Genomic DNA, 26,878 nt, shown 5'->3' with positions numbered 1-26,878 from the left:
ATGTATTGCATTTTATTATTATATCTTCACTACTATCCTTTCTTTCTTTGATATATATTCTACACGGTTAATCTCATTAACCTTCATTATGTATTGGACTAACTAGCTAACTAATTAACAGTTGGCGACGCTAAAACGACCATATATTTAAACATCTCCTACAGAGAAAACACGATTTAGAGAAAACTGTAGCAAAGTTGGAAAGTTTCCTTTTGTGAAATTAGTAAAAGAACCCTCCGCGCCTGCTCGAATTGTATAAGAAGGGATTGCGTAACCAGAGGAAAAGAGTAAACAAACTCAGCTCCACCCTCAACGGATGAAAACTATTTGTCATTGTCCAATGGAGAACGCCGAAGTGATGGCACACATTTTTCGGTGCTTTCAGAGCAGAAGCCGCTCTAGGCAGCCGACTGGTTGCTCTATAGTGGGGCGGGGCTGAAGAGTGACGCGTTGACCCTATTGCCATCGGGCGGGTCCCGTGATGGTTGGCGGTGAGGTTGCTGCAGAGTTTCCTCTATCGCTAGCTGGGCTCCCAGCGAAGTACTTTAGGACCCGTTTTCGTTCGCCGCAGCAGCGCAACTATGGCTGACGACAGGTCCGCCGAGTTCACCAACGAACGGTGAGTTAAGGATGGAGGAAGTGAGTCTGTAAGCCGGTTGGCCGGCAGTGTCACCCAGCGCGCTATTGAGAGGCCCTCTCTGGTCGGCCCCGACTGACGCGCCAGTGATCTCAGATGCTAGCTGGCCTAGCTTGATATCCTAAAAATGGAAACTTGTCTGCTTTTCCCCGGCACATGTGTAGCCTTTTCTAGGATGCATGATTCTGATGTTACCTCACAGACCCAGGATTTTCTTGGTGACGCTCACTACTTTATTCAATGCTGCTTCTCTATGTATTATCAGAAATAAGTTAAAAGATCACTATGACAACCTAGTCTGCGGTTGTGCTCCATCTTCAACAAAGGGCAACAGAGAACAAATTCGATTGTTTGGGTACAAATTAATAGACAATTGTGATTGGAATGTGCGATTTAAAGCATTTTAAGAATAGGCTAATGTTTTCTCATACTTGGTTGGTTTGTTTTTTGCCCCGAAATAGCAGCCCTTCAGTTTGTCTTTTTTTAAAAAACTTTTCAATGTTTGAGCATTCACTCAAAGAAGAAACAGCTAAAAGCAGCCAATTAGGATTCATTTTAGTAATCATTCCCATCCCTAATATCTTTTTAAAAAAACATTTCTGTATGTAAACATGCACTGGAACACAGAACTTTGACATGACTTTAACAGTACAGGTGTTTGCCATTTTGTATATCTACTTGCACCTTTTTCATCTATATATTTGCTGTCCAATGTGAAAGAAATCTTCAGTGTTTTGGCATAGTGATTATTTATATAGGTTGCATTATTTTTATATGAAATAGAATCAGGAAAATACCTGCTTAGTAGACACATTTGTTGTCACATGATGTAATTTTTAAAGTTCGTTTATGTCATTGTGTTGTTCAGTCATAATTACATAATTCCATTTTTCAAGTTATATTTAAAATTCTGTAGATTGACCTTTGTACGCTCTTTGTAACCTGACCTGAATTAGATTTCAGTGACAAGTGCAAGGTAGCTGTTTTTGTCACAGTGCTACAATAAAATTTACAGTATTTGCAAGGTGCTTGGCAATGCTTGGTGATGGACCCTCATAGCAAAGTGTAGCTTTGGTCCCAAATGTGTTGGAAATACAATTCACAAAATTCCGGATGGGAACTAATCTTTGTGTAGTTCACATGGGTGGTTTAGGTTAATGTCAGAGCACTATTAATAAGATAGGGTCCTACATAGAAATAGAGGACGAAGTGGCAGATATTTCTAACCGATAGTCTTATGTTTATATAAAGATAGTCTGGATAAGCTTTAATAAGCTCTACTTATACCAATTGTACACTACTGATTGTTAAAATCTATTTTATCTAATTTTTTTACATATGTGAAGGCCTCACAACCACTTTTACAAATCCTTTCCTCATTTTAGTTACTAGTAGCTAAACAAAGTTAGACTATAAACAGACACCCTATGGCAGTGATTTTCAACCTTTTTTGAGCCGCGGCACACTTTTTACATTTACAAAATCCTGGGGCACACCACCAACCAAAATGACACAAATCTAATAAATAAATAAATAAATAAATACATACATACATACATACATACATACATACATACATACATACATACATACATACATACATACATAAATAACCCCCTCATATATACAATCCCATGTAACATCCCCTTATAAATACAGTCAATCATCAGTCATCCCTCCTGAAATTTATACCGCTGTCTCATTTATGGGTACTTCTCCTGTCTTTCCCCCTTTTCTCTCTCATGTTTCTCATTTCTCTCTCTTCCTCCCTTTTTCTCTCATTCCTTCTCCCTTTCACTTCTCCTCTTTTTCCATCCCTGTCTCTCTCCCCCCCTTATGTGTGTGTATGTATACACACTCCAACCATTTCCAAAACCAGGTGAGGGCTGGGGTTTAATTCTCTTTTATTCTTTTCAAAAACAGGTGAGGGCTGGGGTTTTTTTCTTATTATTTGGGTGCTTTTTACCATATGCTTCAAGAATCACCCCTCTCTCTCTCTTTTGTTTCTCTCTCCTCTCATTCTCTGCCTCAATCATTTTCTCATTTCTCCTCCCCTTTTTGTTCTCATTTCTCTCTCTCTCTCCTTTCCTCTTCCTGTCTCTCTTGCTATCTTTTTTTCTCTCTCTCTCTTGCTTTCTTTCAGTATCTCTTGCTATCTCTTTTTCTCTCTTGCTTTTCTTCTCTCGTGCTTTTTCTTGTTCTTTCTCTCTCTCTGTTGCTCTCTCTCATTCTCTTATTTTCTCTCTCTCTCTCTTTTCTTTCTCTCTCTCTTAGTCTCTCTCTTGTTCTCTCTTATTTTCTTTCTCTCTCTTTCATGCTTTCTCTCTCTTGTTCTTTCTCACTCTCTCTCTCTCTCTGTTGCTCTCTCTCGTTCTCTCTCTTCCTTTCTTCTCTGTGGAGGCCAGCGAAGGTTTCCCTTAGTTTGAATGTTCCGAGCAAGCAGCCCCTTTACTGACAGCCCGGGACGGGACTGTGAGAGGGGTGGGCATTCCCACAGCGCTTGGAGCGGCTAGCGGCCGGATCGCCAGCGGCGCTGCAGCCACCGCTGTGGAAGAAGCCGCAACCCAAAAAAGCCGGAGAGAAGGAAGGATCGGGCGGGCGGGGACAGCCACAAGTGGAAGCCTCAGCCCTGGAGCCCCCTCGCGCCCATGGCTTCTCGTCGATGTCTCTGCCTGCCCGATCCGCTGGAGTGCTAATAGCAGCGGCGGGCAGGAGCCCCCCCCCCGCTATTCCTGCCGCCGCCACCGCTATTAGCACTCCCGCGGATCGGGCAGGCGGAGGCATCGATGAGAAGCCATGGGTGCGAGGGGGCTCCAGGGCTGAGGCTTCCACTTGCAGGCCCCCCCCCCGCTATTCCCGCCGCCGCCGCTATTAGTACTCCTGATGCCATTGCCACCGTGGGGAGGCAGGGGCAGCCGCGGCTCCCTTTACTCCTACTGCCGCACCTCCCTGCCCCTGCCTCCCCACGGTGCCTCCGGCCAAACGCGCCTCTGGCTTCTCCGCCCTGCCCCATTGCCCGCCCACTCTCCTCCGCCGCCGCCTCCTGCCTTGGGGCGAGGAGTCCGGGACTGTGTGGCTTTGCGCCATGAAGAGAAAACGGCAGCAGGGAAAAGTCGGCCGTTTTCTCTTCATGGCGCAAAGCCACACAGTCCCGGACTCCCGGCCAAACGCGCCCCTGGCTTCTCCCCCCTGCCCCATTGCCCGCCCGATCCGCCCACTCTCCTCCGCCGCCTCTCGCCGCGGCACACCTGACGGTGTGTCGCGGCACACCAGTGTGCCGCGGCACACCGGTTGGGAAACGCTGCCCTATGGGTCTATGCTAAGCCATTCAAATGCCCTCAGCCTCTAACACCTTCCTTCATCACAACAAGCCACCAATCCAAAACTATCAAAACTACCTGTCTTCTAATCCACAGCAGGATCATCCTTATCCCATGTAGCTACACACTTTTATTACATTCTGTACCTAAATCGACATTTACTGCCACAAACAACTCAAATACCAACACCACTATTATAACAGCCAGAATTGGAAGGGACCTTAAAGGCCATTTAGTCTACCCCCTGCCCCAGCAAACTTCTCTCTACCATTTCATACAAATGACACTCTCCTCTTAAAACAGGCAAACCGCTCCACTATTTAATCAATGGCTGCACTCCAGCATCTTCATATCTTTCTCAACAAACAAAATAAAACACAGAACCACAACCTCAAACATATGCATAAACACTACCTAAACCATGCTGTAAGAAACAATTACACTTCGCCTCATTCTTTCAGATTACAAACTACAGAGAGAACAATGTGTAAAGGGAAAGGAATGTTGCACAACAATAGACTCACAAACAACTTTCTCTTCCCTTAAAACAGAGCCAAATCCAGAAATCCTGACATCATACACACTACTATACATTAAAGAAACATCTGTCATACACACATCTGTACACTAACATGAGAATTCACTGACACGGAATTCCCTCCTCTCCTACCAACTGTCAACTAAAGCTATCAAGAAGCATTATAATTTCCCTCCCATCCTCAAATAATACGTAATAAATAAACGTAACAACTCAGCTACATAACTGCAAACCTTCCGCCTGTGTATTCAACACATGCCATCTATACCATTATAATATTCAAATTCTCTTCTCCTTCAAAATAAAACATACTGTATATACTCGAGTATAAGTCGAGTTTTTCAGCACCAAAAATGTGCTGAAAAAAAATCCGACCTCGACTTATACTCAAGTCACTGAAGGTGCTCAGGCGTTGCAATGGCCTGAGTGCTGGCAGCAGGGGCAGGCTGGACCCACTGGGGCATGGAACTGTTCTGCCAATGGAAATGAAGCTGTGTGCAGTTTCAGCTGACCGGCGGCAGTCACTTCTGGGAGTACCGGTCTTGGCTCTCCTTTTTTTCCTCTGCTGCTGCTGTGTCTGCACTCCGCACTTTTCCCGTTTCCTGGCCTAGGTGAGCTTTCCTCTCTCCTGCATGGCTCCCCTCCAGCCTCATGCAGCCACCTCCTGAGGCCAGGAAGGAGGAGAAGGGAAAAAACTGAGGAGCACACAGACAGTGGCAGCAGCGGCAGCAGGGGAAAAAGGAGATCTCAGCTGCGCCGCGCCAAAGTGGTCTATTTCCCCCTTGTGAAGCCCTCGCTTTGCCTGCAGTTCTGATGGAAAGGCTTTGGCACGGCGCAGCTCTCTTTTTTTGCTAGGCTTCCCCACCCCATCCCCAGGGGCCTGGGTGGGAGCGAAGCCAGGTGGGTACGTGTGACCATGAAGCCGCCCCCCAGCTGCGGTAATTTTCTTTTGGAAGGATTCCTTGCTGCAAGAAAATTACTGGACTTGGCAGTGGTGGGGACTCCAAACAAGCAGCGATCGCAAAGGAAAGTGACTGTGTCCGTGGAGGCACTTCCCCCGCCTGCTCTGGGATTCCTTGATGCAATTCCAGCCGGAGCAGGCGGTGGGGGGGTCCTCTGAAACTGCTGGAGCAAGGGGCGGATGGGAGCGCATGGTCCTCGCCAGCCACCCATCTGCCGGGAGAGAGAAGGAGGGGAGTCCTGCCTGCCCAGCGTGTGCGTAAACCAGGCATGAGAGAGTGAAAAAGGCGGCGTTGAGAGTTGGCCTTGCGTTTTCCCCTTCCTCCTCTGCTCCGGGCTAGAAAGGAAGAAAGAAAGACAGACAGAAAAGAAAGAAAGGGAGGGAGGGAGGGAGGGAGGGAGGCAAGCAAGCAAGCAAGCAAGCAAGTTTTCTCCCTCAGGTGGACTGCCTCGGCCCGAGGCAAATGGCGTCTGTGCCTACGAAGATGACTTGGGCAGATGCGAAGGTGGAGAGCCGGGTAAAAGAAATAGGGGGAGGGGGAAAAAATGGGAGGCCAACTCTCGACTCTGCCTTTTTTGCTCTCTCACGCCTGGTTTACGTGCGCGCTGGGCAGGCAGGACTCCCCTCCTTCTCTCTCCCGTCAGATGGGTGGCTGGCAAGGACCACACGCTCCCATCCGCCCCTTGCTCCGGCAGTTTCAGATGAACCCCCCCCCCCACCGCCTGCTCCAGCTGGGATTGCAGCAAGGAATCCCAGAGCGGGTGGGGGAAGTGCCTCCACGGACACAGTCGCCTTCCTTTGCGATCGCTGTCAAAGTGAGCTAATGGCCCCCCCTTTGCAGTTAACTTTCATCGGCGGAGAGGCGGAGGGAGGGAGAGTGCAGGGAGAAAGGGCGTTGGTGTGTGACTCGCATTCTCTGGTCCCGAGTGAACGGGAGAGGAAAGAGACAGGAAACCCCCTCCTACCCTTCCTCCCTCTGTCACTTCGGCTCCCCTGCAAAATTTAAAAATTGTTGCTGTAGTTTGTTTTTTGACCGTTTTAACAAAGGTTGAGGTACTTGACATTATCAAATTTGAATCCACTATTTGAAATTTAAATTACTTTCAATTTATATGTAGTAAAAGGAAAAGAATTCCTATAAATTCCAAATCTGTTCAATTTATCTTGTTAACAATTTCCCTTCAAATATAACTATATATATCAATCCAATTACTAACAAAATTCAAAATATATTGTTATTTTTAAAACTTTAGATATGCAATACCAAAAAGACCAGGTGTAAAACTTTTAAAAATAAGAAAGAAATAAGAACTAAAAAGAAGTAGTCTGATAAGAGGACAGAATAGATGGGGAAAAAAATTAGCTATTCATAAAAAATAAAAGGGAGCATAGAAAAGGAAAATTATGGGAGAAAAAAGGGAAGGGGAGAGAGGAAAGAAGAGAAAATTAGTAAAAAGAGTGGAGAAAATTATTCTAGGGGAGGGAAAAAAGAAGGAGGTGATATTTTAATTCCACTAATTAAAATAGAGCAGGAAACCAAGGTTTATTAACAATGCATATGTTTCAAATCAGTTTTCTTTTGAAAATAGCAGTGCACAGAAAAAAAGAAAAGAAAAGAATCTAAAAGAGACCAGGGAAGAAAAGAGTTATTCAAAAGACAAAATATCAGTATTATGTACTTATGTTGTTCTTATAGGTCGAGTAGTTGTGCTGGGAAGTAAGGGTTGTAAATCCAAGTGTCAAGGGATAGAGTTATGTTTAGTTCCAATTTCAAATTCAAAGGCAAAATCAAATTAAGAGTTTTCGTTTGCTTAGAATAAAGTCAGTTTATTTTCCAAGTTCAAGACAGAAGTAGAGAGGCAAATCCTAAAATGGAGTCAGGTTAAGTTTCGTACAGCAAGGCAGATGTTGAAAAGTTCTCAGCAGATAATCCAAAAACGATCAGCAAGTAATCCAAATAGGTTAATCCAGAAGTAAATAATCCAAAAGAAAGATTGAATAGACTCTTTGTGATCTAATGTTTCAGTTCCTTCTATTTTCCATTTATTTTCTAATTATTGCGTTATTTCATTATTGTAAAAAATCAACAAGGTGAGAAAAAAGGCAGCAAAGCTGTGTTCCTCCGCTGTCAGAATTTAAGCCCGGAACACTATAATTTTAACGATCTAAAAAAAACGAATTCCAATCATCATTGCAGATTTCCTTTAGCAATTTAAATTTTCTATATAGTCATATCGAATTTAAATTATTTTATTAATCCATAGAGTAAGGAAAATATTTTTTAAGTTCCAAAGTTCAAGTTCAAGATGGAAAAAACGAAAGTGAAAAAATTAGATTCGGCTGTTATTTGCGGATGAATCCAAAAGAAAAAAAAGCTTTCACCTTCGCCTTATTGGAAAAAAAAAACTTTCACTTGAAACTTTCGCTGCGATCAAATCTTCTGGTTTTAAACATGAAACGAAAAAAGAGTTTTTTACCTTAGGTCTTTTTATCTGTTGTATTCCTTTTCAGTCGGATAAGTTGCAATACTTTCACTTTCTTGAACTTTTTCTTGCTTCCCGCTGGGTGAGGGGAGAATGCGCTGGCCGAATCTTCCTAGGCAAGGAAGATCGGTTCTCCCTTCTCCGAAGCTGCGGGGCGAACCGCTGCCTCCGGAGCTTCAGCGACGGCTCCTCGGGCAGAGGGGAGCCCCCTGTTCTGGGATCGGGCCATCCGAGCCCGATCCGATCGCAATTTGCGACCTTCGGAGGGGTAGAAGGGATCTCAGGGCAGAGCGCTGCCGAAGAGATCCCGCTGCGGTCTCCTCCAGACCGGAAGTCTCCTAGAGCACATCCTTCCTTCTCCCGCTGCTGAGAGAAAGAGAACAAGGAAGAGGAAGGGAGAGAGAAACAAAAAAGAAAGAAGGAAGGAAGGAAGGAAAGAACAAAGAGGAGGGAGGGAAGGAAGGAGGAAGGAAGAAAGGAAGCTTACGACCACAATTGAACCCAAAATTTTGGTTGCTAAGCAAGAACATTGTTATGTGAGTTTCATCAAATTTTACAAGTTGGCCACATCCACTCAGTCACCTGACCACCAAGCACACCCACAAAATGGGCCACACCCACAGAACCAGTCAGGAATATTATTAGATTTCACCACTGCTTCTAAGTCCTCTACTTTTCTTAAGAAAATTTCTCTCCTTTTTTATTATGAAGATTGCAATTCTCTTAACAGAATGGGAAGAGGATTGTTGCTACATTTGACTGCATTTAATTGAAAAATCTATTATTCCTATGTTTAGATTTCTTTGGCAGATAATAATGTATATTATTCAAAAATATTCAGAAGAAAAATATTAGTCTTTCATGAAAGCCTGAAAAATGATATTACTGTTTCTTAATGAATTGATTGTTTAAATGGCTTTTTAAATGGTGACACAGGTTGGACCTTGAAAAATTAAACCATAGATGCAGCATCCTTGTGAGGTCCTTTTTTTCCTAATTATGTTCACAATACAGTGATCCCTCGAGTATCGTGAGGGTTACGTTCCAAGACCCCTCGCGATACTCGATTTTTCGCGATGTAGTGGTGCGGAAGTAAAAACACCATCTGCGCATGCGCGCCACTTTCCATGGTGTTTTTACTTCCGCTACATACAGCTCGCCGCCCGCCCGCCGCCTGCCCGCCCGCCGCTTGTCTGCCGCCCGCCCGCCGCTTGTCTGCCCGCCGCTTGTCCACCGGCCGCTTGTCCGCCGGCCGCTTGTCCGCCGCCCGCTGCTACCGCCCCTCTCACCGCCGAGTCCTCCTGCAGCAGCGCTGGTGGCCACCGTTCCCCGTAAGCACCCACCCGCCCGCCACTCGTCCGCCTGCCCGCTCGCCGCTACCGCCCCTCTCACCGCCGAGTCCTCCTGCAGCAGCGTTGGCGGCCACCGTCCCCCGTAGGCACCCGCCCGCCCGCCGCCCCCCCCGAAAGAGATGAGAGAGGGAGGAAGAGTGTGAGAGAGGAAGAAAGAGAGAGAGAAGAGTGGAAGGAAGAGAGAGAGAAATGATAGAAAAAAAGACGTCATCGGGTGAGAAAAACCATGGTACAGTATAGCAAAAAAACCGGGGAGTATTTTTAATTTATTATTTTTTGAAAAATTGCGATATAGCGTTTCGCGAAGATCGAGATCGCAAAAATCGAGGGATCACTGTACACCCAACTGCTATATACAGTAATACCTCATGATACGAACTTAATTGGTGCAAGGAGGAGGTTCGTATGATGAAAGGTTCATAAGACGAAACATTGTTTCCCATAGGAAACAATGTAAAGTCAATTAATTCGTGCAACCAAAAAACCCCCCGCAAAAAAACGGCTTTCGGCGACTGCTGGGAAGCCGCGCGGCTGTTTTAAAAGGTGACAGCCGGCCTGGGGGGCTTCCCAGCACCCCCTCGAACCCGGGTTCGGGGTTCGGGGGGTGCTGGGAAGCCCTCCAGGCCGGCTGCGACCTTTTAAAACAGCCGCGCCGCTTCCCAGCTGTCTCCGAGCGCCGAATGCGGAAGTTCGGCTTTGGCGTTCGGCTTCAGGAGAGCCACCTAAATTTTGGGCCAAATTGTGGTCATAAGCTGAGGACTACTTGCACTCCTACTAACTGATAATTTTATAGGAGGATGTTCATTTGTTCTTTCATATCAGATATTTTTAAAAACTTAAGGGAATTAAATTGTAGATGCATACACTACATCTACACAATACACAGCTAGATATCTTATTTATTAAGAAAAAAAAACCATTTCTCAAATCATTTCATACTGATTTTATAAGTAAGATACTTTTGAGTATTTCTTTGTTAGGATATTTTTATGGAACTTTTATTAGCTGTCTGTTGAGGTCCTTAATATATTCCTTGTTAAAAGGAACAACAATTGTTCAGTTAATAATTATATGAGGAACTTCTTATTTCACCTCTAACCTAATGTAGCAACAAATTGTAGTAATGCCAAGGCATCTTAGAAAATGTTCAGTAGACTTCCTAGAAATACTGTGCAAGGATTTTTTTTCTTTCTTATATACTCCTCTCTAATAGAGGGAACTATAACCCACTGCTTTATTTTAAAGAAAGTGTAACACTTAAAAAAGGAAAGTGCGTGTAAATAAGAAAAGAAGTCTATTCTGAGAGATCTTCAGAAAAGCTATCTTGCAACAAAAACTATTGTTATGATTCTAAATGTATGCACCATCTGTGACTGAATAATTAACACATCGTGAAAATAGTTTAAATTGTTCTGCAGTGTGTCTCATTTGTGCTTTTAATCTAAAAGAGCTGAGGTGGCACAGCAAGTAGAGTGCTGTACTGCAGGCCACTGAAGCTGACTGTAGATCTGTAGGTCAGCGGTTCAAATCTCATCACCGGCTCAAGGTTGACTCAGCCTTCCATCCTTCCGAGGTGGGTAAAATGAGGATCCAGATGGTGGGGGCAATATGCTGGCTCCGTTAAAAAGTGCTATTGCTAACATGTTGTAAGCAGCCCCGAGTCTAAGGAGAAGGGCAGCATAAAAAAATAGAATGAATAATTGAATTAATGAATGAATGAATGAATGAATAAAAACAAAACAAATAAAAACCTAGAAATAACCCCATATCAGTTCAATGGGTACAAGGTTCTAGGGTGAGTGGTTCTGTCCCCCTTGGAAATATACTTTATAGAATATTTATTGTATTTTTGTATTTTCAGAATTTTAGGTTTGGTGCCCATGTTTTTTTAAAAATATGATATTATATACTTAATACAATATTATATTTAATGATACAATAATGCATATTATTAATGCAATACTGTATTACTAGAACTATTATTAAATGACCATTCATTTAATGATAGCTCAAAATGTTAGTATATCTCGGTGCAGCTCTATGCAAAACCTTCGACATACAATCAGCAAAGTTGTTGCAGTGGTGTACATAATGCAGGTTAGCCAGATAAAGACTCAGACTTAGTATTTACAATATAATTATTTATAAATATACAACAATATTAACAATAGATTACAAACTGCACACAGCTAAAATAATACGACTCATAAGCAAAGATATCTCAAAGTACCTCCCCCAACAGGGAACGGTGCTGGCGCCCTCGTATGGCCAACCAGTCAAAGTTCTTAAGGATACAGTCTTTACTTTCATAGACTAATTTTATTAGTTTACTATATGGCAACCCCAAAGTAGGTTATGTACCATGTACTAAGACAAAGTTACAATGACCTTGGAAAGAATGACTTATGATGTGTCCTCAAATGTACAACCATTGCAACACCCTGTGATTGATTACAATTTGGCTGCTTGACAATTGTCTTGTCACATGTTTTGTCCAAAAATTGAGAATTTTTGGCAAGCAATTGAGGAAGCTGAGTTTGCTTAGCTATTGCGTGATTTACTTAATTACCAATGGTTGTAACATCAGTCCCAGTCATATAATGATTTCCTTAATGACCATATTGCTTAGAGACTGAAACTCCAGTCCCAATTATTATAAGTACTATATATACTTGCAAAGCACTACCGCTTAGACTTATATACCACTTCACAGTGCTTTACAGACCTCTCTAAGCGGTTTACAGAGTCAGCATATTGCCCCCAACAATAAGGGTCCACATTTTGCCACACTCAGAAGGATGGAAGGCTGAAAGGCTGAGTCAACCTTGAGCATGGTGAGATTTGAACTGCCAAATTGCAGTCAGCAGCAGTCAGCAACTGTATCCTGCAGTACTGCATTCTAATCACTGCGCCATCAAGGTTCCTTACTTTTATTCTTTCTTTTCCTAAGATACCATATTTTTCAATTTGTTTGTTATGATGTAGTTAATTACACTATTGTAGAAGTGGCATAATGTGGGAGCGGACTAAAAAAAGGAATCAGCCTAAAGCAATGATTGAACATTTTCTGGTTGCATGCCAAAAGTGTGTGTGCTGGCACCCACAATGCAATGCACCTGCACATGCATCAATGCTCCTCTCATGCTCCCCCTTGCATGCTCCCTGCACTCTGCACATGCACATCCCCGTGCATGCGCCATCTGCACATGACCCCCATGGCATGTTTTGGGCTTGGAAAGCCTCCAGCACCAAACTTTGTCAGTGCGAATGGTCTGCCATCACCATTCCTCTTCCTCCAGCCAGCCTCGCGCTCCGGGCAGGGAAATGTCAGCCCACTGTTCCTGCTGCCCCACCCCTTCACACTTGGCGGTGGCTGTTCTCATACTGCCATTTCCATGTTGGCTGCTGGAGCAGCAGGCTGGGGTTTTCCTCCCTCCCTGCCAAAGGCTTGGGGCAGTAGCAGAAGCCCTTTTGTGAAAGAGGAAAAGCCTCCAGCAGGTAGGGAGGGAAAACCCAGCCTGCTATTCCTGTGGGTGAATGGCAGAGTGAGAATAGCCACCACCAGGTATGAGGAGGTGGAGTGGCAGGAGCAGCAGACTGGAGTTTTCCTCTTCACTGTCAAATGCTTACGGCTGCAGCATAAGCCCACCCGGGCAAGGAGACAGGGAAGCCCTGGCCTGCTCATCTTTGCAGTTGCCATACTCTCACTCCTGGCAGTGGCTCTTCCCTGACAGTGGTAGGAGCAGTCTGTATGGCAGATATGCTGGCAGCAGGCTGCAGAAGCATGAGAGATCTTGGAGAGTTGGGGGGGAGCATTGTAGGGCAGGTAGGGAAATCTGCGCTGCCCCCCAACTCAAGTTGCCAAGGTTGGGAAACACTGACTTATGGGACCGCCTTCTGCTGCATGAGCCCCAGCGACTGAATAGGTCCCACAGAGTTGGCCTTCTCCAGGTCCCGTCAACTAGACCAGTGTTTTTCAACCAGTGTGCCGTGGCACACTAGTGTGCCGTGAGACATGGTCAGGTGTGCCGCGAAGCTCAGAGAAAGAAAACAAGAGAGAGAGAGAGAGAGAAAGAAAGAGAGAGAAAGAGAAAGAAAGCAAGAGAGAGAAAGAAAGAAAGAGAGAGAAAGAGAACAAGAGAGAAAGAAAGCAAGAGAGAGCAAGAGAGATAAAGAAAGCAAGCAAGAGAGAGAGAGAGAGAGGGAGGGAAGGTGGGAGAGAGAAAGACAGAGGGAGGGAAGGAGGGAGGGAGAGAGAGAAAGAGAGCAAAAAAGAGGAAAGAAGGAAGAGAGAAAGAGGGATGGAGAGAGAGAAAAAAAGAGGAAGGGAGAGAAAGAGGGAGAGAGAAATAGAGCGAAAGGGAGGAAGAAAGAGAATTTTTTTTTGTCCAATATTTTTTTAGCTGCCCCCCCCCCCTCAATGTGCCCCATGGTTTTGTAAATGTAAAAAATGTGCCGCGGCTCAAAAAAGGTTGAAAATCACTGAACTAGACAATGTCACTTGACGGGGTCTAAGGGAAGATCCATCTCTGTGGGGGCTCCAGCCCTCTGGAATCAGCTCCCCATAGAGATTCGTACTGCCCCTACCCTCCTTGCCTTCTGCAAGAGTCTGAAGACTCACTTGTGCTGACAGGCCTGGGGACATTAAATATCAGCCCCTGCCAATGAATGGAAAGTATGTTTGGTTTGTTAGAATGAGAGTGACTTGGTCTTTTTTAATAAATTGGGGTTTTAGATGGTTAGTTTTAGTTTAATATTTGGATTTAAGATATTTTGTATTGTTCTTTTAACAATACAAAATATATGCTGTAAGCCGCCCAGAGTCTTTGGAGAGGGACGGCATATAAATCCAGTAAGTAAGTAAGTAAGTAAGTAAGTAAGTAAGTAAGTAAGTAAGTAAGTAAGTAAGTAAGTAAGTAAGTAAGTAAGTAAAGTGCATAAGCATGAGTAATAATAAATGAATTTACTTGGAACTTTACATGTGGTCTTATTATTTTGCACCTGACAATTATCAAACTGGAATTTAAAATATTGTGTCATGATGTAGCTATTATAAACTGTTGATTTAATACAATTGTTTATAATATGTTTAATTTGGAAGACAATTTTTAATTTTGAAATCTTGATTTTCTTGCCTAAATTGTCAAAATTACTACTGTCATCTCAGTTCATTGTAAATCACTGTCTACATTTACAATAATGCATAGTGTCAGCCTTGCTGTGTTTCATCCTTCAACGCTTCAGCTGTCGTGAGAAATGTGGGTGGGCTGGGAGTAGGTATAAGAATGCACAGAAATGGACAGATTACCTATGGAGTTAAATTACCAAAAAGATGTGGACTATTACTCAATCTGGACAAAGTGGTACACATGGATACAGAAAAGGAACAAAAATTCATAACAAGAGATGGAATAGTATTTTATATATACAAATGTATAATTATAGGAAATATAGAAATGAATGTATATACACGATGTTGATTCACCTGTAAACATCAACATGTAAATATTAAAAACAAAAAAAATCAATAAATATATATATTTTAAAAAGACCTATTTATGCCGCCAGGCTTGGGGCCATTAGATCCTAGCCCCCTGACCAACGGGTGTTTAGTATGTTTTGTTGAGTGAATGGTGATGAATGTTTTTTTAAATTATATTAGAACTTTTAAGTCTTTTTTAGCCATATTAATTTGTTTTTTAGATGTATTGTTATGTTGTTTTGATATGTTGTGAGACGCCCTGAGTTCTCAGAGAGGTGCGGCATACAAATCCATACTATCAATACTAAGCATTACTATCCATACTAACATCCGATGGGTTTTCTATTAAGTTCTCATCACCACTATCCTCCTCCAGATCTTTTAAATCAGGGTAATTGACAGTTTCTACGTCAGTTGGGGTCCTCATGGCCTGAGTGATGACATCTACCAACACTGCAAGTCGAGGGGGGCTCTTAAGGACTTGGGTCATTGGTACCAGCTGGCAGCAGAGGTGGAGATCGATCTGCTGAGGAGCCAGTGGGAGAAAAACCCACTCCGGCTGCAGAACGGAGTCTGAGAAAAGTTGGGAGATAAATTGGGGAATTTATTTACTTCTCTAGCACAAGAAAAAAAAAAGAGGGGTGATTTTTTTCATAAATGCAAACATCAAAGCAAATTTGAAATATAAAGATACAGAAGGAAGGATCTTAATGGTGGAGATCCAGAAAAATCATGAATTTATAACTCTGATTAATATATATACAGTGAACCCTCGAGTTTCGCGTCCTCAAGGATCGCGAAAGGGCTATTTCGCTAGTTTTCAACCCGGAAGTAAACTCCACCATCTGCGCATGCGTGCCCTTCCACGCATGCGTAGATGGTGGAGTTTCCCCGCCGGGCAGAGGCTTCCCTGGGTCTTCCCCCTCTTGCCCCGGTAAGACCCCAGCGGCGGTGGGCTGGAGCGCGAGCTTGGGGCACCCTAGCTCCGCTTCCCAGCTGGGAAGCGGAGCCGGCAACAGCGTGGGCGGGCGGCGCGCGCGAGCTTGGGGCACCCTAGCTCCGCTTCCCAGCTGGGAAGCGGAGCCGGCAACAGCGTGGGCGGGCGGGCGGCGCGCGCGAGCTTGGGGCACCCTAGCTCCGCTTCCCAGCTGGGAAGCGGAGCCGGCAACAGCGTGGGCGGGCGGGCGACGCGCGCGAGCTTGGGGCAGCCTAGCTCCGCTTCCCAGCTGGGAAGCGGAGCCGGCAACAGCGTGGGCGGGCGGGCGGCGCGCGCGAGCTTGGGGCAGCCTAGCTCCGCTTCCCAGCCGGCAACAGCGTGGGCGGGCGGGCGGCGCGCGCGAGCTTGGGGCAGCCTAGCTCCGCTTCCCAGCTGGGAAGCGGAGCCGGCAACAGCATGGGCGGGCGGGCGGCGCGCGCGAGCTTGGGGCAGCCTAGCTCCGCTTCCCAGCTGGGAAGCGGAGCTAGGGTTTCCCCAAGCGCGCGCGCACCCCAGGCGCGAGCGATGGGGTGCGCGGGTGAAGGGCGGGCGGCAGTGGAAGTAAAAACACCATCTGCGCACGCGCAGATGGTGTTTTTACTTCCGCACCGCTACTTCGCGAAAAATCGATCATCGCTTGGGGTCCTGGAACGGAACCCTCGCGATGATCGAGGGTTCACTGTATATATGCCCCAAAGGAGGGGCAAGAGAAATTTTATAAAAAAATTACAAAATAAAATTAGGGAATTTGCAAAAGACAATATATGTATGATGGGTGATTTCAATGGAATAATTAACAAAGAATTAGATTATAAAAATGGTGCAAACAAAAAACAAAATAGAAGAACCCTCCCTAATTCTTTTCTAGAATTAATTAGAGAATTTAAACTCAAAGATAGCTGGAGAGAAAGAAACTTACAATCCAGGAAATTCACCTTCTATTCCGATAGACATAAGTCATGGTCAAGGTTAGATATGATCTGGATAACAATTGATATATACTCAAATAGAGGATATCCAAATAGAAACTAATTTAGACTCAGACCGTAGCGCACTAAAATTAACCTGTAAATGGAAAGACAAGAAAAATAGATGGACATTTAAAAAGGCAATCTTAAAACAAGAAGAATTTAGACAAATTATGAAAAAAGAACTTAAGTTTTATTTTCAAGAAAATATCAAAGAACATACCAATTTACAAAATTTATGGGACATCGCCAAAGCAGTAATTAGAGGAATTTCAATTCCATATATGGCCAAGGAACATAAAATGAAAAGAAACAATATTGAAAATCTGAAAGGGAAATATAAAAAATATGAAGAGGAACTACAAAAACAACCCCAAAATGACAATATTAAACAGCAGATGCTGTTAATAAAACACAAACTAAATTTGATAGACAATGTAAAACTCGCTCAACAAATCAAAAGTAGCAAACAACACTTTGAATATGCGAATAAGCCTAGTAAATGGCTGGCCACTAAGCTTATAAAACAGAAAGGAAAATGATAATTTGTCTCAAAACAGAAGAAGTTTATCACGATCTAGATGGAAAAAAGCAGATTGCCTGGGATTTCTATAGTAAACTATATGCAAATAAGAACAATTTAAATAAGGAAACACAGGAGGTGTTTATCCAATTTTTTTTAACTTGGCTAAACTTCCAAAGGTCCCGATAGAAACAAAAGTTATTAAATAAAAGATTTCCCTAACAGAATTAAGAGAAACAATCAAAATGCAAAAAAACAATAAAGCCCCAGGCCCAGATTGTCTTCTAATTGAATTTTACAAAGAAATGTTGGAAGAAGTGGAAGAGACACTATTGGAGGTCCTTGAAGAAGGTAAAATAGCGCTATCATGGAAATATGCAAATTTGGCTTGATCGCAAAAAAAGATACGGACCCAACTGAAATCGCTAACTATAGACCTATTTCACTCCTTAACACTGATTATAAAATTTTTAGCTCAATACTGGCAAACAGGGTAAATGGGTATCTAAATTATTTTATACATACTGACCAAAATGGATTCCTGCCCGGCAGACAGCTAAGATACAACTTAAGGATTATAATAAATGCATTAGAATATTACGAATGTCATAGTGAAAAGCAAACTGCCTTAATCTTCATAGACGCCCAAAAGGCATTTGACAATGTGATCTGGGATTTTATACTAAATCAATTAGAATATATGGATTTTGGACAGAAATTTGTCCAAGCGATCAGAGCTATCTATATGAACAATTTGCATATATTATAATAAACGGAGATATAACACCCAAAATTGATATTCAGAAAGGCACAAGATAAGGATGCCCACTGTGAACCCTTCTTTTTATTTTGACTTTAGAAGTCCTTACTAGGATCGTTAGAAATGATGCAGAGATAAAGGGGTTGAGATGCAAAAAGGAAACATACAAGCTACAGGCCTTTGCCAACGACCTTGTATTTATTCTAGATGAACCATTAGAATCAGGCCCTAAATTATTGGAAATTTTAGAGGAATTTGGTAAAGTGGCAGGATTAAAAATTAATAGACATAAAACTAATGCCAAGAGGCTGTTAGGGTCTGGATGGGTGTCAATAGGTTCAAACTCAACCCTGATAAGACGGAGTGGCTGTGGGTTTTGCCTCCCAAGGACAATTCCATCTCTCCGTCCATTACCCGGGGGGGGGGACTTTAACACCCCCCCCCCAGAGAGGGTCCGCAGCTTAGGCGTCCTTGATCCACAGCTAACATTGGAACACCATCTTTCGGCTGTAGCGAGCAGGCTGTTTGCCTAGGTTCGCCTGGTGCACCAGTTGCGGCCCTATTTGGACAGGGAGTCACTGCTCACAGTCACTCATGCCCTCATCACCTTGAGGTTCGACTACTGCAACACTTTCTACATGGGGCTACCTTTGAAGAGTTTTCGGAAACTTCAGATCGTGCAGAATGCGGGCACGAGAGCAATCATGGGCTTCCCTAGGTATGCCCATGTTTCATCAACACTCTGTGGCCTACACTGGCTGCCGATCAGTTTCTGGTCACAATTCAAAGTGTTGGTAATGACCTATAAAGCCCTACGTGGCATCAGACCAGAATACCTCCGGGACCGCCTTCTGCCACACGAATCCCAGCAGCCAATTAGGTCCCACAGAGTTGACCTTCTCCAGGTCCTGTTGACTAAACAATGTCGGTTGGCGGGACCCAGGGGAAGAGCCTTCTCTGTGGTTGCCCCGGCTCTCTGGAATCAACTCCCCCCAGAGATTCAAACAGCCCTCACCCTCCTCGCCTTCCGTAAAATGTTGAAGACTCACCTTTGTCACCAGGCGTGGGGATGATTAAGCCCCCACCTTTACTGTTTTTACTGACCTCTTTTTTAAAAAAAAATTATTGATCTTTTACAATATAAGACTCACACAACATAAAACAAAGTGTTTTGTGTATTGTGCCCACCACCAGACAAACATTCATACTCCACCACCAAATCGGGGATGTTTGTTGTATAAACCATTTTAACCCAAGAGCAAAGTATCTATTTACATATTATAAAGTGATTCCAATTTGTTTCTTGTAGCTTGGTCCTGGATTCTACTCGCCATATATCGTCTTACCTTGTCCCATCATCCCATCAGTTGTCAGTTTTATTAACCAAATTCATCCTTTTATCCATAATCTCAAATTGAATGTGGTCCACCATGTACTGGTACCAATTTTGCATTGTCCATTTTGTCGCATCCTTCCAATTCAAGACTATTACCGCCTGAGTGCTTTCTATCGCTGCTTGTTTTATTTCTCTAAATTCTCCCATCGCATTACTTTTGACTAATACTGCCATTTCCTTTGTAATTATCCATCGAATATTTAACACCCTGTTAATATCCTCTTGCACTTTTTGCCAAAAATTCTGCACTACTGGGCATTCCCAAAACATATGCATAAACACTCCTTTATCTTGACACCCATGCCAACAAGTATTTTTAACATTGTGCTGGAAATATGCAGGTTGAACGGGTGTGTAATACCATTTATGTAATATTTTCCTTCTTATTTCGCTAACACTTGTATTCTTAATTTTCCTTATATTCTCCACTATATTGTTCATCTCTTGCACATCTACTTGTATTTCACTCTGCCACCATTTAGTCAATCCTTGGATCACATCCCTGTCTGACTGCACTAATGTCTTATATATATTACTTGCTTGAGCCCTGGTACCCCCACTTTTTTCTCTTATTATTTTCTCTAACTCTGTCTCCTCCCTAAATAGTGCTTCTTTATTCTCCCTTTCATTCAGATATTTACATATTGCATTTGTTTGTAGCCATCCTCCCTTACCCAACCACCATTCTATACGATTTCTACTTGGCCTCCCATCCTTCTCATATAACTGTTCTATCTTAATTATCTCTCTTCCCTTCAACTCTCCTATAACCCTATTTAGATTTGTTTAATTATCTCTATTTATTACATATAACGATGACAGTTTTGATTTGTATAATCTTATTTTCCCCTGCCATTATTTCCAAATTTTCATAGTCCCTTTCATAGGACCTATTAATTTATCTAAGTTGCTCCTATTCCACCTTATGAAAATTAATTCTCTATTCTTCATCCCATTAATCTCTTTTTCCAATTTCACCCATTTATTTTCGAATAATTTCAGCTCCATTAATCTTTCAATTTGAAATGCTTCTCTATACAACTGCAAACAAGGAATTCTCCATCCACTCTCTTTTTCATTTGCTATTAACCACTTTTTCCTTATTCTCAGTCTCTTATCTTCTTCAACCCAATAGTTAAGGTTTTTATCCCACTCTCTAAACTTGGATGCTAATAAACCCCCTGGCAATACCTAAAATAGGTACATCATTTTGGGAACTATCATCATTTTAATGCTCTTATTTTAGCCATTCTCCTTAACTTTTTCTCTTTCCAGCTCCTCGTCTGTTTCAACATTTTCCTCCATATCTGTCTATAATTCACCTCCTCAATTTTTGCTGGGTTTTTCAATAACCAAATTCCCAAATATATAATTTTCTTTAATCCTAACTACAACCCTGATTCTTTCCTAATTTCTATCTGCTCTCTTGGACCTGTATTTAAACACATAATCTCTGATTTTTCCATACTGACCAACAATCCCAATTCCTGTTTAAACTCTTGCAAAATACTTCTTATGCCTTTAATCATCTCCATTGGGGTCTGGGTCAGTATAATTGCATCATCTGCAAATGGGTTTAGTTTCATTTCTAATTCCCCTATTTTATATCCTACCCAAGTATTATCTTGTCTTATCTTATTAGCTAAAGTCTCTCTTTCTATTACAAATAACATTGGAGATAAAGGACATCCCTGCTTGGTGCCATTCTGTATTTTAATTCTCTGTGTTCTTTGTCCATTCACCCTTATATATGCTTCATTCCCTTTATAAATCTCTTTTATAATTCCACAAAATTTGTTCACCATATTTAATTCCTTACATAGTTTGTATAAATAGCTATGGTTAACTTTATCAAAAGCTTTATAAATGTCTAATTTCAAAATTCCCAATTTCCTTTTAGTAACGGTAGCATGGTGCATCACATTTATTACATTTCTAATTGGTTCACTTATCTTCCTACCCTTCACAAATCCATATTAATCCTCTTCAATTATTTTTTGTAGAATATTTTTGAGTCTATTTGCCAACCTCTTCATAAATATTTTATAATCTTGATTTGCCAAACTAATAGGATGGTAGGACCCAGGCTCTCTTAAATCTCGATCAATCAATCTCGTGATGGTAACAATCTCTGAAGTCTTCCATGTCGCCGGGATATCATGAGTTAACAATATATTATTAAACAGTTTCCCCAAATGCGGCAACAATTCATTCATATAAGTTTTATAAAATTCTCCTGTAAACCCCTCCGGGCCCGGTGCTTTGGCTTGTTTTAACCCTTTAATTACTCTAGCAATTTCATCTTGTGTAATTTGTGCATTCAATATTTGTTTATCTTCTTCACTTATTATTTCCCCAACGCTGACTCTTATATTTATCTGCTCCTCTTTATACAAATCCTCATAATATTTTCTCATTATCTTCTCTAGCTGCTCTTTACTATATCTAACCTCTCCACTAGGGTCTCTCAATGCTAATATACATGATTTTTCTTTCCTCTTCTTCAAATATCTTGCCATTTGTTGCATTGATTTTGTCCCGCTGCTCAATATTTTTTGTCACATCATCATTCTCATCTTATTCCATTGGATCTCATCATACACCTTCAATTGTTTCCTTTTCAATTTCAATAGAATACAGTGATCCCCCGAGTTTCGCGATCTCGATCTTTGCGAAACGCTATATCGCGATTTTTTCACCCGATGATGTCACTCCCTTCCTTTCTCATCTTTCTCTCTCTCTCTCTTTCTCTATCTTGCTTCTTCCTCTCTCACACTCTCTTCCTCCCTCTCTCATCTCTTTCTTTCCTTCTCTCTCTTTCTCTATCTCTCCCCCTCTTGCTCTCGAGCGGCGGGTGGCACCCAGGGAAGGTTCCTTCGGCCGCCCACCAGCTGATCTGCTCGGCAGCGCAGTAGCAGCGAGGAGCCGAAGATGGGGTTTCCCCTTTGCGTGGGCAACGGGGAAAACCCATCTTCGGCTCCTCGCTGCTACTGCGCTGCCGAGCAGATCAGCTGGTGGGCGGCCGAAGGAACCTTCCCTGGGTCTTCAACTCCCAGAGCAGCGGACAAGCGGAAAAGCGGCGGACAAGCGGGCAGGCAGGCGGCTCCTCAGCTGCTGGGTCTTCCCAGGTGCGGAAGTAAAAACACCATCTGCGCATGCGCGGCCATGGAAAAAGGGGCGCGCATGCGCAGATGGTGTTTTTACTTCCACACCGCTACATCGCGAGAAATCGATTATCGCGAGGGGTCTTGGAACGGAACCCTCGCGATAATCGGGGGATCACTGTATTCTAATCCCTACTCTTAGTTAATCTCAGCTGCTCTTGTATCAAATCTATTTCCCTTATCTTCCTCTCCCTTTCTCTACTCCACCTCTTTCTGATATCTACTTCCATACATATACATTGTCCCCTCATATAAGCCTTGTATGCATCCCAAACAATTGATTGTTTAATATCGCCCACATCATTAATTCTAAAATATTCACATAACTCTTTCTGCAATTTATCTTTATCTTGTTCACTAGAAGTTACAACTGCATTATATCTCCAAATTCTTTGATTACATTCCTGACCTATTTCCAATTCTGCCAGTAGTGGGGCATGATCTGACAACCAAATACTTTTTATATCTACTTTTTTAGCTTGTATATTACCCACCCTGTTCATTAATATATAGTCAATGCAATTAAATGTATGATATCTTGCTGAATAGTAAGTGCCTCTATTTGGTATATCTGCATTGAGATCCACCATATTAAGTCTATTTAAATGTAACATACTGCTATTTCCGATACCATTTGTTAATTGCATATTGAAATCTCCTGCCAAAAACATTGTGCCCTCCATAAAGTTATCCAACTTCCTCTTTGTATTTATTATAAATTGTTTTGTTTTCATATTCAGGGCATAAATCGCCACCAATGTCAATTTCTTTTGATTAATTTTTCCTTTAACAAACCACCCCCTCCTTCTCTATCTTTCTGAACTCCAACCTCCTCAAATAGAACCCTCTGATGAATAAGAATTGCCGTACCTCTACTATTTTGCTTTCCTAGAGATTCATATACCCATTTTCAATTTCTATCATTAACCAATTTATCCCTTCCTCTCTGTCTTTTATGTATTTTTGTCAAATCATAATATCCACCTTGTTTTGCTTAGCCATCCTCAATATTCTGTAACGTTTCAAATCTGATCCCAAACCATTCACATTTAAAACCATTATAGTACACTCACTCATAATATACAAGAATATCCCCTTTCTCCTCTTGTTTTGCTCTTGGTTTACTTATTTCCCCCTTCCTCACCCCAATCACCCCCCCCCAAAGTGCCTCCACCTGTGCTCCCCCCACCAGGATGGGGGAGGACAAGAAAAACCCTTGTCCAATCATGAGGCACTTCTACTGATTATGCTCCTACGCTGCTGAGCTCCACTTGCAACCACTTTTTAATATAATTAGAGAAAAAATTTCCCTCCCACCCTCCCTTATCCATTTGAATAATACCTTCTTTTACTTTTTTTAAACTTCTTTTGTCTCTTTGCCTCTCCCGGTTCCTACGTGGAATGCCCCAATGAATGCGCACTATGTCATCAAAAACAACTTGGGCGCCCTGTGCTTTCATCCAACCAAGAATTTCTTTGGCTAATTTCAAGCCTGGAGCAAAATCTGGTCTAAAACCATGCAGGCATACATTTCTTCTCCTTTGACGGTCTTCCAAATTGGCAAGCCCATAATTCAGTTGTTTACAAGTCTCATCCTGACTTTTAACTTGTTGCTCTAAATTCCAAATTTTTTCAGCTGACTCATCTGCTCCTGTTTTAATACCTAACGAAAGATTTTCCAACACCGTTGTTTCCACTCGCAGAAATCTTTGTTCAAAAGCACCAACAATCTGAAGCAATTGATCCAGTTTCGTTTCAATTTTCCCAAGGCTAGGGTCAGCCCCTTCTGCCATTTTATTAAGATTTATTGTACTCACTTCGTGATAGCGAAAGAAGATCCGTCTTCCCTTAAAAACGCAAATCTTAGATTCTCTTTGAACTTCTGTAAATGCTCTATGCCTCTGCTTATCCTCAAGAAAAATTTATGATGTTTTGAGGAAGATTTTCCCCTTTATTCAATTAATCACATCAGTTTGTCTAGAAAAGTCTATGACGCGTGCGTAATCCATCATGTTTTTTCTGACCTGTATTATGATAAATTGGGTTGAATGTGTATGATTGTGTAGTTGATAATTTTATGATACTGATTATGTTATGTTAATGTTTTTAATTAACTTTTAAAAAATTTAACATTAGATTTGTACTGTGTTGCATTATTGCTATGTTGTGAGCCGCCCCTAGTCTTCAGAGAGGGGCAGCATACAAATCTAATAAATTATTATTAAAATGATAGTTAAAAACATGAACGAGGAGCAAAAAGAGAGTCTTACCACAAAATTAAACATTCAAACAACAAAAAGAATAAAATATTTGGGGATTAACCTAACAGCCAAAACTATAAACCTAAAAGAGGAAAATTATGATAAATTAAACGGAAAAATTATAGAAGATCTGGAGAAATGGGGAAAGCTACAACTTTCCTTCATGGGAAGGATAGCTACGATCAAAATGAATATTTTGCCAAAAATTCTATTTTTATTTCAAACAATTCCCATCCAACTAACTCAATGTTATTTTGCAATTTTAAACAGATTGATAAACAAATTTATATGGCAAAATAAGCGACCCAGAATCCAGTTAAAATACATACAAGAAACTAAGGAAGGGGGTAGATTGACTTTACCCAATTGGAAGGAGTATTACAATGCACCTGCTTTAGTTTGGGCTCAGGAATGGATACAATTAAACAACACCAGAGTACTCAATTTAGAAGGCCATGGCCGCCAATCAGGATGGTATTATTACCAGAGGGACAAAAGACCAAAAATACACAAATATTTTACTAACCACTTGATCAGAAAGGCTCTCCTAAATGTATGGTTAAAAATCAGAAAATTGTTTTACAAAGGGATCTCGACCTGGTACGCATCTCTAGAAGCTTTTGTACATCCAAATCTGAGTAAAGGAGGCAAAATAATAAGATATAAGGATATGGTAAAGGTAAATGGAGAGGTAAAAACAAGATCTGAATTAGAAATTGAAGGCACAAAACTAGAGTGGTGGGAATATCTATAGATCCAATCAAGTTTGGCTAGAGATAAGAATGAGCAAGGTATTGAAAAAGATAAACAAATTGATAAAATACTATTTGGGACACACAAAAAACTAATTAAGAAATTTTATTGTTGCTTGCTAACCAATAAATTAGACACGACAAAAATAAAAGCAAACGTAGAAAAATGGACTTTAAATTTTAACCTAGAGATAAAACCTGAGGAATGGGAATTTTAAATTAACCTTAGCAACATCATATAAGGAAAACTGGTTCAAAATGTTTCACAGATGGCATATGACTCCCACTAAATTATCCAAGATAGATAAAAATCAATGTTCCATTTGCTGGAAATGTAAAAAATCATATGGAACGTAGTACCACCTATGGTGGGAATGTGAAAAGACTCAAATTTATTAATAGGAAATTGGCTCGATGGAATATTAGGTATTAAAGTAGAAAAAAACCTGAAATGTTTCCTTTTAGAAATTATACGCCAACATCTCAACAAAAATCAGTTATATTTGGTGATCCATATTACAACTGCAGCTAGAATAGCCTATGCACAAATGTGGAAAAATGAAGGGATTCCACAGATTTTGGAGAAAATTACACATTGTGCAGAAATAGTCAAAATATCTTTTTTCTGTTTACTTTTTGTTAATTTTATTATTAATAGTATTAATTCGTATTTATTGTTAGCAAGTTATTTAAGATAGGCCATAGAGAATGCACATAGTTAATATTATAATACAGACCTGTCGCGCACTCGCCCGATTTTCATTGCGAGTTTTAATTTTGTATGTCTATGTTGTCTTTGTAATATTTGTTTATATATGTAAATAAAATTTTCTAATAAAAAAGAATAGTTCCCCTCCAGGGTTATACGGAAAAATGGAAGTGTCTTTGTGAGGCAGAACCCACAGCCCCCTCTGTCTTGTCAGGTTTGAGTGGAGCCTGTTAGCACCCATCCGGACACTAACAGCCTCCAGACACTGGCAAATTATTTCCTCTGCTTCACTGAGATATACAACTGGGTGTCATCAGTGTACTGATGACAACTCACCCTGTTCCCTCGGATGATCTCACCCAGCAGTTTTATGTACATATTGAACAACAGGGGGGAGAGGAACGATCCCTGAGGAACTCCACAAGGGTGAGACATAGGGGTTGATCTCTGCCCCCCCCCACTAACACCGACTGCGACTGACCAGAGGGATAGGAAGAGAACCACTGTAAGATGGTGTCTCCCACTCCAAACCTCTCCAGTTGGCGCAGAAGGATTTCATGGTCGATGGTATCGAAAGCCATTGAGAGGTCAAGGCA

At 41.9% G+C, this 26,878-nt stretch overlaps 1 protein-coding gene across 2 annotated transcripts in view; it reads left to right on the top strand.

The window, feature by feature from the left end:
- Nucleotides 1-340: 340 nt before the first annotated feature.
- The window catches only part of ABHD5 (abhydrolase domain containing 5, lysophosphatidic acid acyltransferase), a 51,145-nt gene continuing 24,607 nt past the window's right edge, over nucleotides 341-26,878 (top strand). The window contains exon 1 of one of the 2 annotated variants that reach the window (XM_070729662.1): nucleotides 341-619. In XM_070729662.1, coding sequence (XP_070585763.1) covers nucleotides 582-619 — 38 coding nt within the window. In that variant the 5' untranslated portion in view covers nucleotides 341-581. The remainder of the gene's footprint in view (nucleotides 620-26,878) is intronic. The other variant, XR_011556968.1, reaches the window with a different exon arrangement.

Source organism: Erythrolamprus reginae, chromosome Z (assembly GCF_031021105.1).
Source record: "Erythrolamprus reginae isolate rEryReg1 chromosome Z, rEryReg1.hap1, whole genome shotgun sequence".
NCBI lineage: Eukaryota > Metazoa > Chordata > Lepidosauria > Squamata > Dipsadidae > Erythrolamprus > Erythrolamprus reginae.
The sequence above is the reverse complement of the archived record's forward strand: the minus strand, read 5'-3'. Positions and strand labels throughout refer to the sequence as shown.